The sequence below is a fragment of the Oryzias melastigma genome, linkage group LG12 (genome assembly GCF_002922805.2).
Source record: "Oryzias melastigma strain HK-1 linkage group LG12, ASM292280v2, whole genome shotgun sequence".
In the NCBI taxonomy this organism is placed as follows: Eukaryota; Metazoa; Chordata; class Actinopteri; order Beloniformes; family Adrianichthyidae; genus Oryzias; species Oryzias melastigma.
The window spans coordinates 5418335-5436262 of NC_050523.1; the positions used below are offsets into that span (position 1 = coordinate 5418335).

General features: G+C 39.0%; 1 protein-coding gene across 4 annotated transcripts in view; it reads left to right on the top strand.

The window, feature by feature from the left end:
• Positions 1 to 1658: 1658 nt before the first annotated feature.
• The window catches only part of arhgef28a (Rho guanine nucleotide exchange factor (GEF) 28a), a 72843-nt gene continuing 56573 nt past the window's right edge, over positions 1659 to 17928 (top strand). For 2 of the 4 annotated variants that reach the window (XM_024299620.2, XM_024299623.2), the window contains exons 1-2: positions 1659 to 2039; positions 8820 to 8874. In XM_024299620.2, the coding sequence (XP_024155388.1) occupies positions 8842 to 8874 (33 nt within the window). In that variant the 5' untranslated portion in view covers positions 1659 to 2039; positions 8820 to 8841. The remainder of the gene's footprint in view (positions 2040 to 8819; positions 8875 to 17928) is intronic. The other 2 variants (XM_024299622.2, XM_024299624.2) reach the window with 1 other exon arrangement.

Consider the following 17928-nt stretch of genomic DNA (forward strand, 5'->3'; position numbering starts at 1 on the left):
TTAGGTCACAAGAGCGAAAAAAGATTCATTTTATTAAATGAATCTGAAAAACAGTTTTTTGCACCAATTGTAGTCTTAAGTTTGCTGTGTTCACAACTGCACAGCTGTAAACTGAAAATTCAACACATTTTCTTTGAATAAAACTAAAGTTTTAAACTAAGAAATTAGGGGAGAATATCCTTTAAAATGAGTTTCTGTGTAAATTTAAAAACTTTTTGACATTCAAGTAAAATACAAACAATAAAATTGGCTTCTTGGGCAGCACTTCAGTAATTGTTAATGTTTTTTTTTTTTTTTGCAAAGAAAACAACCAAATGTGTGTTATTAGTATAAACGTCTATAACTTAAGTCTGACATGTCATATATTGAGTTAAATGAGAAGACCTCATCAATTCATCGATAGTTTATTCCCCTGAACATTTTAGGATCTTATTTTTAAAGGTATTTCCATCAGAACACGGTCCACAAACCAGTGAAGCAAAAACAATTCTGTCCTTGGACTCTGTCAAAGACGTGGCTAAAGGAAGGATGTTGGCCAAGCTGCAATTATAATTTACCCATCCCACCCCTACAACACAATAACATAGATACCCAAAGGAGCTCCTACTGCGGCGGCAGACCGTTACACCCTCGGCACACACCCTTCTTTGTCCTCAGCAGTCTTACATTGCTGGGTTTTGTTATTTTAGTTTGGGGTTGGACCTTGGTAGTTTTAGTTCGAGAGCTTTGTTTATTTGTTTTAGTTAGGCAGCTCTTAGCAGGGAGCTACTGACTCAGTCGACATGGCTGGGTCAGCAGGAGCCACAGGTTGCAGACCCCTGTACTATACCAAAAGCACAGAAATATTCAGAAACACAGTAAAGTAAACATATATTAACTAACTTAGTTGTTTAAAGGGTAACCAAACCCTAAATCATTTTTTTTGTCTTTTAATATATACAAATGGGGCTTTAAAAGTGTTTTCTGTTGGCCATTGCCATTTCTTTTGCCAAATTAAAATAAAATAGTTTAATTCTTGAAAATATAGTCAAAAACCTTCTGTGTGCTGCCCTCTATAGGCTGAATTTGAGTATTACAGTTGAATTTCATGATTGGTCAAACCATGTAAGTTTTATAAGTCCCAATGCATAATCTGCAGCTTCAGTAATGATAACAGTCCTGCACCCAAGCCCCACCCATCTGACTGGATTTTCAAATTTTGGCAGTGGGTGGAGTCAGCCTCCAACTTCTCTGTTTGGTCACTCTTTAATGTAACAAATGTTAATGTTAATGCTGTTTTTGTTGACTGTATTTGCATTTATGGATGTGATTTTTTGCCATTAGAATTAATTTTTTCCCCCAATATCTTTGACTTTGTGTTCATATTACTCTGTATAGATATAGACATCAACGTCTATCTAAATTGGGCTGAATATGAGCAAGTGAATTGGACTTGATGAGCTATTAGCTTCATTCAAAGCCATTTTTTAACTCAGAACATTGCTGTTGCATATGTTATTATTTGTGGGGAAAATTGGATTATTTCTTTTTATTTGTTCATTATTTTTTGTTCTTGCTCGAAAATGAAAAATTGAAAAAGAAATGTAGCAAAAATCAAGCAAGTGACGTCATCACAGCTAATCTCTGATTGGTGGAAAGTAAATTTTGCGTTTCTGAGAAAAAAATAAACAGCCTTTAAACCAAAAAGGAAATGTTTTTGAGGTTGGAGTTTAATTTCGTCCAGTTTTCTGTGTGTAACATCCCTCCCGGGTCGTGTTAGACCGCCACGCGGGACCGTGGGTGCCTGCAGCCCCGGTGAGCGCGCGCGTGTGAGGGGGGGCTGGGTCAACGCTGGAAACCAGGCTGGAGAGGGGAAAGAAGAAGCAGTCTTTCCTGACGGCGACACCTGCACACAAACACGCGCCTGGGAGTGGGAGGGAAGCAGAGAAGCGACGCCGAAACAGCCCGACGGGGAAGTAAAAGCGGCTTTATTGACGTCTGGACTGGAGGCTGAAACTGCAGGAGTTCCTCCAGCGGGCGGGGAGGACGACGGCAGGCAGGTAGAGTCTGAAACATCCAGTTAGCACACCTCTGCGCTTTTTATTCATTACATTTAAAGTTTAGACTTTCAATGACTGATGTTTGATTATCAGGCTAGTTTTCACACGGTGGTGCGTTCACGGGCAAAAGCGTGGCTCGAATTCTCCAACTACAAACCTCCTTTTATCACGGAGCTCTTTTGTATTTTGAATGCGTGGGCTTCACTTTCCTGCAAAAGCAAGTGAACTGTTATATAAAGGTATTTGAAGGTCTTTTTATGTAGACTATGGAAGCTTTTTGTAGCATGGCTCCACTCTAAAGTGTGAAATGAGTGGTGGGTAAAAAATAAGTATTTGTTTTAATTTATCAATATTATGAGTAAAGACCCACTTTTATCAAAACCGTGTTTTTAGCATGTTATTGATGCGTTTTTCAATGATGGAGGGCATGTTTAAAGTAAAATTAAGCTTAAAATAGCATTTCTGAATATATCTTGATTCAAATTGTGAAAAAAATGCAGGTGGACAAAGCTTGTAGCTGTGACGTAGGTGCTACAGTCAGGGGGAGGGGCCACAAATTCCCCTCCATGCATTAACGACTAGATCCATGTACATCTTCTTTTCCTTCATCCGTGCTGGCAACTAGCTCCAAACTAGCTAACTTTAATATTTTTTTTGCACCGGTAATGTTAAATTGGTGCAACAAGCTGTAAGCTAGCGTGAGTGTGTAAACATAGAGATGATGGGAAGTGGGTACAGGCTTACTCTGCACCCACAACTCAGAGGGAAATTTCTAATAAACTCTTGCCACTCTGAAGAAACTATCTCCTAAAATTATCACTAAAAACAGAATAATCACAATCAAAAGACCACTATAGATGCTTTTAAAATAGATCAAAAGATGATTGGGTCTTTTAAAAAATCAGATGGATGCACAAGGTAACACTTATGCATAACCTGCATAGATGTGAAGCGCAGCGTCTGACAAATTCTCCTTGACAGCTGCTTCTGTTGCGTGTAATCTCTTTTCTCACGCTGGGTTCTGGAGTTTGGTGGCCTTGGGCCAGGATCGGTGTCTCTCACATTTTGAACATGTCAGCTGTTACTCCAAACTGTGGCTGAGTTGAATTCTTCACATAATAGCGGCGCCTGGGTAGAAAACGGGGATTTTTAAAGGATTGAAGGTGAGCTCAGGTCATTATTGCGCAGAATTACATTGAAGCCTTCCAGTTTTTTTTTTTATTTATTTTTTTTACTTTTTTGTGTTGGTTTGATGTTTATTTTAGCTGTAAACTAGTCAATAAACTTAACCAAATTCACCTTAAACATCCTTTAAAATTCTCAAGGTACACGCAAATACCACAGTACCATATGTGTTTCTAATTTACATGCAACAGGAACTAATTTAATGTTAATTTCAGCGGATTAACGAGGTTCAAGGGGTAATTCATCTCACATCGGACATACTGGCTCTTTGTTGTCTGATTTCTTGTCATCCTCAGTCAATGCTAGCATTGTTCCAAGTTTGACCCAGTTCCTAAACTAGTTAGGTTGTCTCTAATTGGTATCCAAAGCATTTAAGTCGCTGTTAGCAACTCAAATGTTTGGGTTCATTAAGACTGTGAGCTGGGATAACTGAATTAACACCCATTTTTGGTTTTGAGTAAAAAATAGCATTGAAATTTCTTTCTTTTCCTTCAGCTAATTGTGAGATCTGACTTATATTGTATATCTTTAAATCAGAATGTTTATTTCACGGCAACAACAACAGTAAATAAGTTTGTCGGGCTTTGCTCCTGATAGCAAATCTCCTCCCAAGAAGAGACTCGAAGCAAAAATTAAAAAATATTTGTGGTTTTCACTCATGGGGGAAATGTAATTCAGTGTTTTTTCCTTAGAGTGGTAAGTCTTCTGGTACACGGAGATCCCATAGGGGAGTTGATGTTTTTGTCTCAGAAGAAAACAGTTTTCCCAAAAGTCCATGCTCTTTTTTGTTTGTTTTCTTTTGTTAAAGCAAGAAAATATGAATGTTAATGTTAATACTTTCAATTCAGCTCTCTATTCCACTTGCTTAAAGACCCACTCCAATGAAAATTGTGTTTTTAACATGTTCTTGTAGATTTTTTCTCCTGGTGGAGGACACATATAAAGAAAATTAGGCTTAAAATTGCATATCTGAATATTTCTTTGGCCAAGTTTTTGTGAATTAGGAGCAGATGAAAAAATGTGGTTTGAAAAAGCTGCAATTGGCGGTTCACAAGCTTCCTGCTTCTCTCCATTCTGATGCACTCACTTGTATAATAGATCCATCTATGCCTTTGTTTTCCTCATCTGAGCTGACATCTGGCTCAAAACCGGAAAGCTGGATAGTTCCAATATTGTTTTGCTGCACCTGTAGTGTTAAGTTGTGGGGGACTGTAAGCTAGCGGGAGAATGTGTAAACAGATGGATGTCGGGAAGTAAGGACAGGCTTACTCCGTTCCAACAATCCCCCCACTTTTTAGAAATGAATTTAAAATAAGCTCCTGCCACTCTACAAAAACTTTCTTAAAAAAATGACACATTTTTAAATGTAATTTTAGGTAAAACTGACAATCATATTTAAAGGACCACCAGGAACAATTTGAAAATTTATCCAAAGATGATCAAAGTGTGACTTTAAATCTTCTGGTCAGTTGACTGATCAGAAAATTTTCTTTTTTTTTTCTTGCTTTGTCATATGAGGTCTATATGTGCTCTTAAAGATGTTTTAGAGCTGAGGATGTAACTCATTTGTCAGCCAAAGCAGCACGGTCCTATTTGTCTTACATTCAAATACATATTTAAAGGGAAACCAAACCCTACATCAACTTTTTTTGTCTGTTTACCTCTATAAATGGGGGATTAAAAGTGCTGTCTGTTGATCATTGCCAATTTTTTGACAAATTAAATAAACTTGTGTAATATTGAAAATAAAGTCAAAAACCGCCAGTGTGCTGCCCCCTACAGGTTGAATCGATGTTTTAAATTTGAATTTTGAGATCTGTCAAACCATTGAAGTCCCACGTCATGATCTGCAGCTCCAGTTATGATAACAGTCCTGCTCCCCAGCCCCACCCCTCTGACTGGATTTTCAAATTTCCGCTGTGGGTGGAGTCAGCCTCCAACTTTTTTGTTTTGGTTACCCTTTAAAATGTTTGCTTGCATAAATATTGACCACAAAGATGAAAAAAGTTTGTGAAATTACACTGTATGCCTAAATTTGTTGGATCCTCTCATATTTTTAGTAAATAAGTCCCTAGTGGTTTTATTTGTGAACTGCACTTGACTTTCATTACTTTGGTTTTCAATATTTGCTTCAACCTTGAAGTCCGTTAAGGTTAAATCTATACTGGGAAGTCCTGAACTTCACAAAGTGAATAGAAATTATCAGACAAGCATCCGTTGGTAGAGACCCTCGTCTAGCTAAAAATGCTTGTATCCTTTACTGGACTTAGACATTTTGTGTGTTAATGTCTATTTATCCATCGTTTTAAAGTAACTATTGTGAATATTAGTTTTTTTGGTGGTGCTGATGGTAATTTGATCCTTTTAATTAATTATTAGAAGCTAGGACCCTTTAATTTAATGTGGGCTTGTAAATAAAGACTTGTGTATGTTTTATGGAAATATGTGATGGTTTTGAAAAATAAGTTATGTTTAATTTAACAGTCTGCTTGGCTGCTGATATATTTTCAAGTGTGCTAAAAATATAAAATCATGTCATATTGTCAGTGTCAAGCTGTGAATAAAGTTTGTTCTATCGAGAAGTGCTCTAATTCCCGTTAGAATTAAAAGAAATCAATCCCGTTCATACTATTAGGAAGTTAAGGGGTGTGGCCTATTTTACCTTGTACACACTGCTGATCATCACATGGCTTACAGAATGAGACAGACAGTCATGCATGCTCACTCTGACGCCTACAGTTTAGCGGGGTCAGTTAATTATAAAGAAATGATTAATGCATGAGGGAAGCTGGATTCACGGCAGGTATAAGATTTTCAGCCTATTGTCCAAGCAACCATATAAACATGAAACAAGGGGCTTGAGGTTTTGAAGGTTTGACCTATCGGCTAAGCTTCAGGAACACCCTCTTTTGGGAATTTATCCTGCTTGAACACCAAGCCGGAAGTCGTTGGGTCCAGTGGGATCCACAGAGATGGTAACTGAACCTGCTAAACCCGACATTTGTCCAGACGCTCATCTACATCAGCTCAATGCCACGTTCGTGGCATTGAGCTGATGCAGATGAGCGTCTGGACAAATATCAACTTGCACAGCAGAAGCTGTGGTGCGACATGAGTCATAAAGTATTCACAACTGAGCGTGGAGCCGCAGTGGATCAGGTGTGAGCGGACGATACAGTTACTACACTGCGCCCTGCCCGAGAGCCTCAGAAGTGTAGCTTTTGTCAAGAGAACCAGTGAAGCACGTTAACTGCTTCATTTTTAACTCCACTGCTCTCATCTTGTACTCAAAGATACAAAACCTTTGTTGTATACTTCTTTAAAAACAAGACTAGTTCAGAAACTCTTAATATTCCCAAATGGCTAAAGGACAGTTTAATGGTAGAGGAAAGCGGGTAAAAGCAGCTGCAACAGGGACTCGTATACCTTGTACATAGTGCTCCTGCTAAACCGGTTGCACTACTCTTCACCGCAGGCCTTTCACGTCTGCAGCAGCTGGACCTATATACTGAATACGCCCTCACGGGAGGATACGTTTCCATTTCATTTAGAGACAAAAAGTCCAAAAAAGTCAAAAAGACAAAAGGTAATTGTAATGTAATTGAGGCATTTTCATCGTGATGGAGGATATATATAAAAATATAGCTCAAAATTGCCTTTGTGTGAATTTCTTTATTTAAATTGTTGTGAATCAGGAGCAGATGAAGAAATACTGTTTGAAAAAGGTTGTATTTGTGACGTAGAAAATACGCTGGCCGGGCTACAAGCTAAAGTGTTTTCCTTAATTTTCCTTGTCCGAGCTGGCATCTGGCTCAAAACTGTACGAATGGATTGCTTCAATATTTTAGTCACTATTTTTGTTGCATTGGTAATGTTTGGTTTAGGAAATGAGTCTCTGTAAGTAAGCGGGAGAGCACGTAAACGGAGAACTCTCAGCAACAAGGAAGGCAAGAGGGGCGTGGCTGCTCCTTGACAAACAGTAATGCACACAAGGAAGAGAATTTCTAATAAACTAATGCTGCTCCGCAGAAACGGGGACATTGAAGTAAAAAAGAAATGTAATTAAAAAAAATGTGGTTACTATCTGGTGTGCACCAGATAGTCACTAATGCTTACTAGATCGCAACCAGAAAAAAAAGTTTCTGGTGTGCATTGGTTAACCTCGGATGCTCACCAGATAGTAACGAAAATATTTTTTTTTTCTAAAAAAAAAAAAAACTCTGGTTACTATCTGAAAACCAGAATTTTTTTCTTTTTTTAGAAAAATAAAAAAAATGATTACTATCTGGTGTGCACCAGTTACTGTATTTGATGCTCACCAGATAGTAACGAAAATAATTTTTTTCTAAAAAAAAGAGACTCTGGTTACTATCTGAAAACCAGAATTTTTTTTTCTTTTTTTTAGAAAAACTAATAAAATGATTACTATCTGGTGTGCACCAGTTACTGTATTTGATGCTCACCAGATAGTTACCAGAATTTTTTTTACTTCAATGTCCCTTAAGGCGCTCTGCAAAAACAACATAATCACAACTAAGTCAATGTTTATTTCTATAGCACCTTTCCCAGGTAAAAACACAAAGTCCTTTACAAAAGTAAAATCCCATAAAATTACAACCAGTCCTGCACATATTGCACACAAACAAAAATAAAAGCCAGTAAAACCAAGGTAAAACACAATAAAAGACAAAAATAGATTAACTAAATGCTCTTCTGAATAAACATGTCTTGACCTGACTTTTAAAAGACTTAACAGAGTCGATCTGTTGTACTAACAAAGGGAGATGGTTCCAAAGACAGCTTGAAGGGTGAGGTCTCCTCTGGTTTTATAGCGGGTTTTTGGAATTTGTAACAGATTTTGGTTTGAAGACCTCAGGAACCGGACGGAAGAGTAGGGAGTTAAAAGGTCAGCAATGCCCTTGGGAGTTTGTGCATACAAGGCTGTAAAAACTAAAAGTATAAAATCATTTCTAAATTTAACTGGAAGCCAATATAAAGAGGACAGTAATGGAGTTACTGTATGCGTGCTCCTGTTTAAAACCTTGCTGCAGAATTTTGAACAAGTTGCAGAAGTTTTAAATAGCTTTTGTCAAAACAGGTAAAGTGAATTACAATGATCTAAATGTGAAGAAATAGAAGCATGGTTAATCATTTCCAGGTCAGATGTAGATAAGATATTTGTTGCCACATTCCTCAGATAATGCATACAATTTCTAAAAATTAATGGTTTAAAAGACCAATTGAGAACGCTCTTGATATAGCTCAAAATGACGATTGGAGTGGGTCTTTCTTTGAAGATGGGTAGTAGTGCAATACGTTTGTGATATTTTAAACAATTCTAATGTAATTAATTAGAATGTTTCTGTCACTAAAAAGGAAATATGTCTACAACAGATTTATATATTTTTGCACCAGACACCAGACCTTCTTGGGTTCAAGCCAAACCATTACACTCTAAACAATCAAGCACGTCAGTGCTGAGTGACTGTGTGGTCTAATAATAATACAGTTACAGAGTAGACAAAGTGGAGGCCACCCACAGTTTCTGTTGTATTTTGGTTTAACCCGACAGTAACGCGACTGTTTCCTCTCCAGGTATCGAGTGGATGAGAAGAACATGGAGCTGAATAGAAAAGAGGTGCCTTTATATGTAAGTATTTGCATGCTGTGCTCTGTTAGTGACTGGTGTTTGTGGTGTCGTAGAGCGGCTTGTTTGGATTGCCCCCACCTGCTCTTGCCTAAAACAGAAGTAAAACTTTCCCTGTCCCGTAATTTCCTCTGTCAGTTCTGTGCTGGTTGATGTTTTGTGGTGCAGGTGAAACCCAAACCTTGGAGGGCTGCATTCTCATGGGAAGCCCGCCATAGCTCAAGCTGTTCTGCAATGGATGAGAGCTTCCAAAAGCTTTTAATGAATGTCATCAAGGACTTTCAATGTCTCTTATATGCCTGTTTTTTTCTTCTGTCTCTGTTCTTTTGTGTGGAAACATGGGTGGGCCAGGCAGTGAAGCATTACCAGATTTCTGGCGAGCAGATTTTCAGAGTGTTTTGATGTGTCACCATTTTTTTTTCTTTTTTCTGGAGAGTGGGAGGAGGGTGGTGGAGCACTTAAACGCCCTTTCTCCATTAGAAGGAAATGGTGTCTCCACCCTCTCTAAGGTCACAGCGCAACAGAAGCAACTCTCACTACTGAATGAGATCCAGATTTCAATGCTGAGCTTTGTGCGCACAAGCCCTGGCACATGGCTGTGACATAAAGGCTGCTATTGTAACACACCTTGTTAAGTTTTACTGCACACCTCCACACATGTAACGCGGGGTCAGGCCCGCAGCAGATACTGCTGGGCGAGATCAATGGCTAAGTGGGTGCACCGAACTGCAGGCAGAAAGTGTTGGAGTTCCTGTGTTGAAGGAGGTGTTCCTGAGCCAGACGGAGAGGGGATGTTTGTTCAGAAATGAGTAAAACTGATGGGGAAAATAAGGGTTCTATTCAAGAGTGAGACAGAACAAGAAGGGAATAAAGAATCTAAAAAATCGTATTTATTTTTAAAACAACATAAGCTTGTGTGTTCAGACTAAACTCAGCAACGGGCGTTCAAGTGATCAGTGTATCTAAAGCCTTGTTTCCACTGAGTGGTCTAGTCCAGTACAGTAAGGAGTGATACGGTACGGTCCAGTTAATTCTGGCTAGTGTTTCCACTCAGTTAAGCCCCGCTTCCACTGAGTGGTTTGTTTTCATGGCGCATGCCACTAGCGTGCCCTGTATCACCCCATCGCCAAGGATGGTAAGGAACGTTTGGAGTTTCACCACAGACCAGGCCTTGCTGTTGTTTGCAGGCTCATGAAGGAGTACACAGGAAACTGCAAAAACCTAAATGTTAACAAACGTTAGCTTAATTGAGCACTATATTGACGCTTTATAATGTCATAATTTTCTGCCAATCAACGGGTGACTACTGCTTCAACCCCAGGAGGTATGGTTCGGTACTGTTCAATGGATCCATTTTACACTAGAAATGTTCAAAATACTGGACCATACCGGACTACACAGTGGAAAAGAGGCTTAAATGCACATTTTGGGCTTCCACACTTAAAATCTCCAGTTTATGCATAGTTATGCAAGTCTCTACAACCGTTTTTGGGTTCTACGGACAAAACCTTTGAATGCAGGTAGTACTTTGACCAAGCAGGGACTCATATTTGCAGTGACATGTGAACAGTGCCCCCTTTTAATTTATGGTAGTGTCAACTCTTTGAAAAGTGATAACGCAGGGAGAAATTAATAATTTTGTCTGTGCCCAGCCGGAATTATGACAAAAAGTATTTAATATATTTGAAAAGAGCTGTGAAAGAAAAAAGCCTGGAACAAGATTCATGAGATTTGCTCCACTTTGATATTTCAGACCAAGCCTCTCAACTAGGGATGTGCCGATCAGGGTTTTTTGGGCTCAATCCGATTCAGAGCAATTCGATTTTGTGTATTTGCCGATACAGAGTCCCAATTCGATACTTTTAAAACATGAGCAAATTAAAAAGGATTTGTGTTGTCCCTTATTTATATTTCATTAACCTTTTTTTATCAATAAAAACTTAAATAGAACACTTCTGTGAAGTAGCTTTAATAAACAAGTAAAAATACAGCAAATATAAACTAGGAAAAAAAACAATTTTCTTGTTATTTAAGTGATAATTAATCATGTGAAAAAGTTTTGTGACTTAAGCTTTAAAATCTTTATTTATTGAACATTTTTATCAAAATGTAATTCCTGTCCTCATTTCAAATTCTTAAAAATGGATGATGACTTTGTTTTAGCATGAATTTGCTGATGTCATTAGAACCATTTATTAGTCATTTTTTATTTTTATTTTTAAAGCTCTTAAAACAGCACATTTTCGAATTTATTACCAAACTAGTTAGTTTTCTTAACTTTTATGTCAGAGAAATAAAACAGGCATATCAAAGAACAGCTCTGGTCTTAGGGAGTTAAATCACAGAGCTAGCACTTAACAGTTAGCCGCTGTTGTGTAGCCGTTTGTCTGTCGGCAGCACAAAGAGCTTAACATTAAAAAGAAACAAAAACTCTGTCTTTTTCTGTTAAAATGCCTTTTTAGGTCGTTGTTTACGTTAAGACAAACCAGTAGAGACACTTGCTGTCAGTTTAGAACATTTTTTAAAGCGTTATTGATCCCAGAAGTCTTAATCTGTGATCATCTAGCTAGCTTTGCTGAATTGTTTTTGTTTTTTCTGCTGCTTTTTACAGCAATCTCATTTTGTGATCCAGTGGAGTATTTATCCAGAATAATAAGCTTGAAATATAAAGCGCTGATCATAAAAAGAATAAATGAAATATCCGATACTGATCGGGGTACAACATCCGATATCGATCGAGTCATCAACCAGTGATCGGGCCCGATTTTTGATCATGTATTTGGATCAGGACATCCCTACTTTCAAGTGTAGGTTGTGAACATGTACTACTAAATAGTAGCAAAAGAAAGGGGAGGAATCCCCTCACCGCTTGTCCAGTGTGAACACCATGGGCTTAATGCAGGGGTGTCAAACCCAAATCGCACAGTGCCACAAAGTGTAAACATGCAATCAAGCAAAGCTGTAGGATCTACTATACTTTAAAATGTCCTTTAAATCACAGGTGTCAAACTCCATACCTTGAGGGCCCCTGTCCTATATGTTTTCTAACTAGCCTGCCATTAAAGCTTCTTATTGGCAAAACACACCTAATCCAGGTATTCAGCAGGTAGGGCTTGGTTTCTAAAAACAGCAGGATGTTGGGCCTCAAGGCCTGGAGTCCCAACACCCTTGGTCTAGATCCATATTCTTGCTTTGGTATTGCAACAACACAACATTAAAGACAAACTTTACTCAAAGACAAAAAGTAAGGAAAGTTGAGAGAAACTCTGAAATGATACCAAACCTTACCAAAAATGTATTCAGAGTCTGAAATTTTTCTGATGTATAAAGTCTGAATCTACTTTTCTTTTGTTTCTTTTAGTAATGTTAATATTTTGTTATCCAATTAGCTTTTAATCTCTTGAGCCATGCTAGTTTGCAAGAAACATAGGACAACAACCCCAAAACTGAAATTGTGACCAGATGGAACAAGAATACATATTTCATGCACCAAACTTCTCATGACCCATGCACAGCATCTATGTAAACAGTATTCTAACCATGGCCCAAATTTCGCTGGAAGTCCATCAAGCATTTGTGCATTACAGAGTGTATCCAAGCGAAAACTCAGCTTTCTCCCAGTTTTGTGTCTCAACAGCTCATGACTAATTAGAAGCCTCCCCTTTCTTCACTGGGGGGGTCTGTTCAGAGATAAATATGCTGCTCCCACACTTGTCTCTGAGCAACCGGCAGCTGCAGCATCTGTATATCTGCCTTTGTTTTCTAATGATCCCGCATGTTAAACCAACTGAAAGCCTTACTGCCCCTCCATAAACCACAGCTTGATGGTGGTGGAAGGGGTGGGGTTTGAGTGTTTAAATGATTCTAGGGAGCATCTGTGGTTACAGATGCTACAGATGCTAGAGTCTCGCTTGGTATTCAGGTCCTAGATGGTGAGCCAGACTTTACGTGGTTCTAATGCCACTTATAAAAATATTAGAAAATTATCTGCCTGAACTTATGTTCCAGGGTTGGGGCTTGTATAGTGTCTGGTGGGTGACCCTTTTCTCACTGGATTTGGCTCGGCTCAATCTGAAAAAGAAAATGTGGGGTTGCCTTAATTCCCTCAGGCCCACCACTTTTAACCCTAGAGCACTATCGCCGGGTGATTTTCACCCGAGCTAAAGTATTTACATTATTTTAAATTTGTCACATTTTTGAGTGTCAGGGGTCCCTGGGTAAAGTCTCACATGTCCCAGGAATGAGGGGACCAAAGGCCAAGTGTACAGTATCATATTTTTTTTTTTTAGGATTTTTTTCTTCTCAACTTCCTACTTTTTCAGTTTATTTTCAAGCATGTTCTTAGGATCTTCCTATGCTTTTTCCCCACTTTGTTGCATAAAGCACAGTTTGAAATAAAAGAAAACTACTCTAATTTATCATGTGTTGTCATATCTTGATCCATTTTTTTATGAGAAATGCTTTTCATTGGGTATTTTATATCAGGTAAAAATTGCCAGAATAAAGTGATGATGTTACTTTTTATAGTGAAAGTGTTCTAGGGTTAAGAGGAACAACAAGGGGCCATTGCCATGTGTTTGGTGTGGCTGTAAAGAAGGGGCTTAGGAGTGTTTAAATTGTCCAAATCTAAACATTCGAATGTAAAATGTCACCTTTCTAAGGTGGAAAATAGCTTGAGCCTGAAAAAAGGTTGGGTTTGGTTCCATGCACAGTTCAGGCTCTGAATCTCAACTCCTTGAAGGATTGGACTCTTTTCCTAGAGTTTTCCATAATGAAGGATGGCGAGCTGTTATCTACTTTAGTCGTCACATGTTGAGGTTGGAGGTATATCCCTGTTCAACAAATTCTCCTGTCCCTATGCCCTTGGGTTGGAAGTAAGTCTCTTCCTTTGGTTTTGGCTTACGAATTTAAGAGCAGCACAGAGTTTTCGGTCTACACAAAATTTATAATACTACGTACACTGGGCATAGAAAATGCTGAACACGTGTTCCAGAACCCGCTTTTAGCATAAGGAGCTCGTACTGGACTGTTGGTACCCAATGGTAGCTCATGTACTCACAGTTGGAAGAGGCTTAGCGGCAAACTTTGAAGCAATTGCAAATCTTGTGAATCTTGATTCAGGCTTTTTCTTTCACAGCTCTATTCCCATAAATGAAAAACTTGATTTCCTAAATAATTTTGGCCGTGTACAAGCCTCAATTCCTAATTTCTTATCGATGATCAATCTTCAAATGGTTGGCACGCCATTCATATGTCACTACCAAATCTGAATCCCTGCTTGGCTAAAGTTCAACTGGTTTAACATTCAACATGCGTTCACTGGCTGTATGTTTTATACATAAAGCCAGAAAAAAGGAAACTTGCTTAGTGACGCATGAACGCGGAAGCCGGAAATATGTGCGTTTACATAGACTTGGTTGGCAGTGGTCACACATTGCATTAGAGGAGTCCAGGAAAGTGCGTAAATGTTGTAGTGGGAGATGTGTTAGCCCACAAAGCCGATGATGGTGGAACCTGAAAGGTTCAACCTGCCTGGTCTGAACCTGAGCCATGCTTTGTTATAAACTTCTGTGCCAGTAATAGTTAGTCCTCAAGGGAAACACCATGTTTTACCACAAGGGTGATTACTTGACACCCCAGGAAGGAGGTCAACAATTGACATTCTGATTGCGACATCTGACCTTCGGGCGTGTGTGTCACTCTTTGAATGGTCAACACTTGGTGGTAAGTTAGATTTGCTGGCAGAGGAGGAAGCCGAACAGACTTGACAAGCTCGAATGTATTGTAGGAATCTGGTTGAGCCAACTGTCAAGATTCATCAACTCCAACATCCAGGAGGAATTTTAACCGTAACCAGGTATAGCTGAAGCTGTTGTTGTGAGGTCTCTGGTGTCAGACAAGCAACCACGGCAACAAGGATCTTGTAGTAGAGATGCTTCTCCTCCACATTGTGAGAAACCAATTGAGGTGGCTCTTTTGGATACGTCATGGATGTTTCCCTGGGGAGGTAATGCGGTCACGTTCCACAGGGAGGAGGCCCTGGGAAAGTCCCAAGATGTGCTGGAGGGACTATGTCTCAGCTGGCCTGGTAGCACCTGAGGGCTATTCTGGCAGATCTAGAGGGAGTTTCTGTGAAAAAGAAAAGCCTGGGCATCTCTACTTAGACTCTAGATAAGTAGTAGAAAATGACTGGTATATCTAACAGCACAGTTTGTCCTAAAAGCAGCAGAAGCCTGCCAGTCACGAGCCGTGATGTCCATTGTTACTTCTGGTGCTTTTTTTAAATGCTGCAGACCTGTCTTGTATTCTGGGAACTGTATTATGCAACACTAAGTTGTCACTTTGAAAGGAGCGGGCCCCACAGGAGTTTTACTGAAAGCCTGTAATTATTAGTTTTGCGCTTTGCAGCAGATTAAATCAAAGGTATGTGTGTCATTTGAGTTTGAGAAAAAGCCCCAACATGATGCTCTCCCTCACCCTCAAGACTTCAGTGAGTTTATTTTAAGTCTGCTTAAATAGCCTCAAGTGTCACTGTATTATTGTAAGGCTTTATTTAAATCTTTTGACTTTGAAAAAGTCTTATATAACACTAAAAATGGCCTCTTAAAGTGAGAGTTTGTGAATTTTAAGAGCATCATTGCTTCATCATTTTGAAGTTTGCAGAGTGCAACAGGGATTTAGCTTTTCCCCATCTCTATTCTATGTAGGTTCAATGATAACATCATGTTATAGTGTCATCCGAGGATGACAGTTGACTGTGGAGCTCAATTAGTCTCGATGAAAAGGGTGCATTGCTGTGAAAAGCCAACGTCAGGCCGGCTCCCCGCTGAAGAAAAAGGCTTGTTATTGGAGCTGTTTTTGTTGTTGCAGCAGGAGCTATCTTGCTCCCCTGACGTCACTTGCGTGTTGACTCAGGAGATCACGGCAAAGAGCCCCAGCGTTGATGACTGCTGGTTTCCTGGAGACCAAAAAGTAGATCTGACACTGTTTTTCCCCAATGAATGAAAAGAAAAACATCCCTGGAGTCCAAAAGTATTTCACTTGTGTGACAGGTATCTAGTTTCTGCATAAAGGACAGCCTTAAACAAAACACCTGTCAGGTATATCACATTTCAACACATTCCTCTTAAGGTGGTATTTCTAATTAGCCTGCATTCCATAAATGTATCAGGCTTAAAACTGTCCATATGGGAGGCGTGAGGTGACACTACGAGGTGTTTAATAATTACTTGTCACTGGATCAGGTTTTGTAGTGATAAGGCTGTGAGAAAGGACCATTGATCACACAAGGCTGATGTCTTATGGTCGCCACACTGACTCCTTCCCCCTCAGGGTTGAGGAGATGCAGGCCAGACAGATCCGTGTGATCAAATTGTGTTTATGATTTTATCTGAGGCTTCTTCTGCAGACTGTTAGGGCAAGAATTAGGCTGTTCTGTTATATATTTCCTCTGAGCCTTAAAAAGAAGATCACAAAAAGAAATAAAGGTGTTCCTGCGATTTAATTTTTACGTTATTGACTTGGAAACATTGTATAAAAAACCTGGCGGTACGGACACCGCCATGTTGGAGCCAGACGTCGTCAGTAGGAATTGGTCTGAGTAAACGTTTCTAAGGCAACCGTTATTGCCAATCAGGTGTGAGCTCGTTTGAAGTCCACACCCCTTCCACTGAAAGCGAGCTCGGGAGAATCTGTCAATCAAGCGTTCGAGGTGGGGGCCAGGGGGCACCACATGCTTTTACTGAGGCATCTGATTGGTCAGTTTAAAACTTGAATAACTTGCGATAAATAAAAAATATCTTAAAAAAAAATTAGGATAAGAAAAAAAGATGTTAAGAAGAAGGTATCAAAGCAAGAATGTTTATTCTGAAAAATAAAATGAATGAGAAATAACTGTCTATTTCTCAATAGAAGTCTATGGGATTTTGACTTCTTGGAACCAGCAGGTATTTCCTATTTGGAACACGAGAGGGGAGGGGTTGAGATGTCCAATGATCATACTGTCGATGGATTTTGACTTCTCGGAGCCAGTGGCTGTTTCCTGTTTGGATCGTGAGGGGGCGGGGTCTCTCTCTGTCCAGTTCTCATATATAGTCAATCGTGGAAAAACACAACTTTCCTTTGCCTCATTTTATAACAGGTATTAAATTGAATAAGTGCCATTTTTCAGGGAAGAGAAAAGGCATTTAATCTGACATTTTTTCACTAAAATGAAGAGAACAAATTGACAGTTATTCCTTTTTATTTATTTATTTTTTTGTGACTGTAGCACTGAAGCCTACACACTCTTGTAACAAAAATCCTGTTTCCTCTGTTAGTGGATGTGCTGCAATCAGTGATTATTTTAGGTGTTCACCAATTATTTTGTTTTTGCTCATAATTATTTTAAAAGCCCCTAATTGAGCATTTTTTTTAAACTGCATCTGTTTAAATACTGCAGTAGAACAAGTGTCCGTTTCTTCAACTTTTTAAATGATCAGATTCAAAAAGTTGTCTTTCATATTTCCATAGTAAAGGTGTTTATTTGAATTGGGAAAAGGCTTATGAGATTGGGGTGTTTGTGTCTTCAAATGAGGGTTTCTTTGAGTCTTTTTTTCCTTTAACAATAATATTTGCTGTTTTTTTAGAAATATATTCATCACAGTTTTGCAGAATTTGAATAGTAAGGAAATTATAAAAACCTCTGCTGGCATTCGTTCAAAATCTCTTCTGCAATTTGAAATTAACTCACTAAAAGGAATAACAGGTGCTTTACATCCTTGTTTGTGTTTTTGGTCAAAAGGCAGTAAGTCTTGAAAATCATGTGTCTGAAGTCTGGAGTCAGACATGAAGTGAGGTGCTATAGCTTTAATGAACTCCAGCGTCACTGCACCTGTGGGTGGTACAGGAGGAGAAGGGGGCTGCATTCCCCTTAGCTCCAACCCCCACCAGGTGTTGATGTGTCACCTGTGCAGCTGACTCAGAAAGAGACGCAAGCATTTGAAGTGGAGGAAGAAGAGTCAACTCGACAGTCTCAGACACACAATTAAAGTCTTAATCCTCAAAAAATGAAAATGT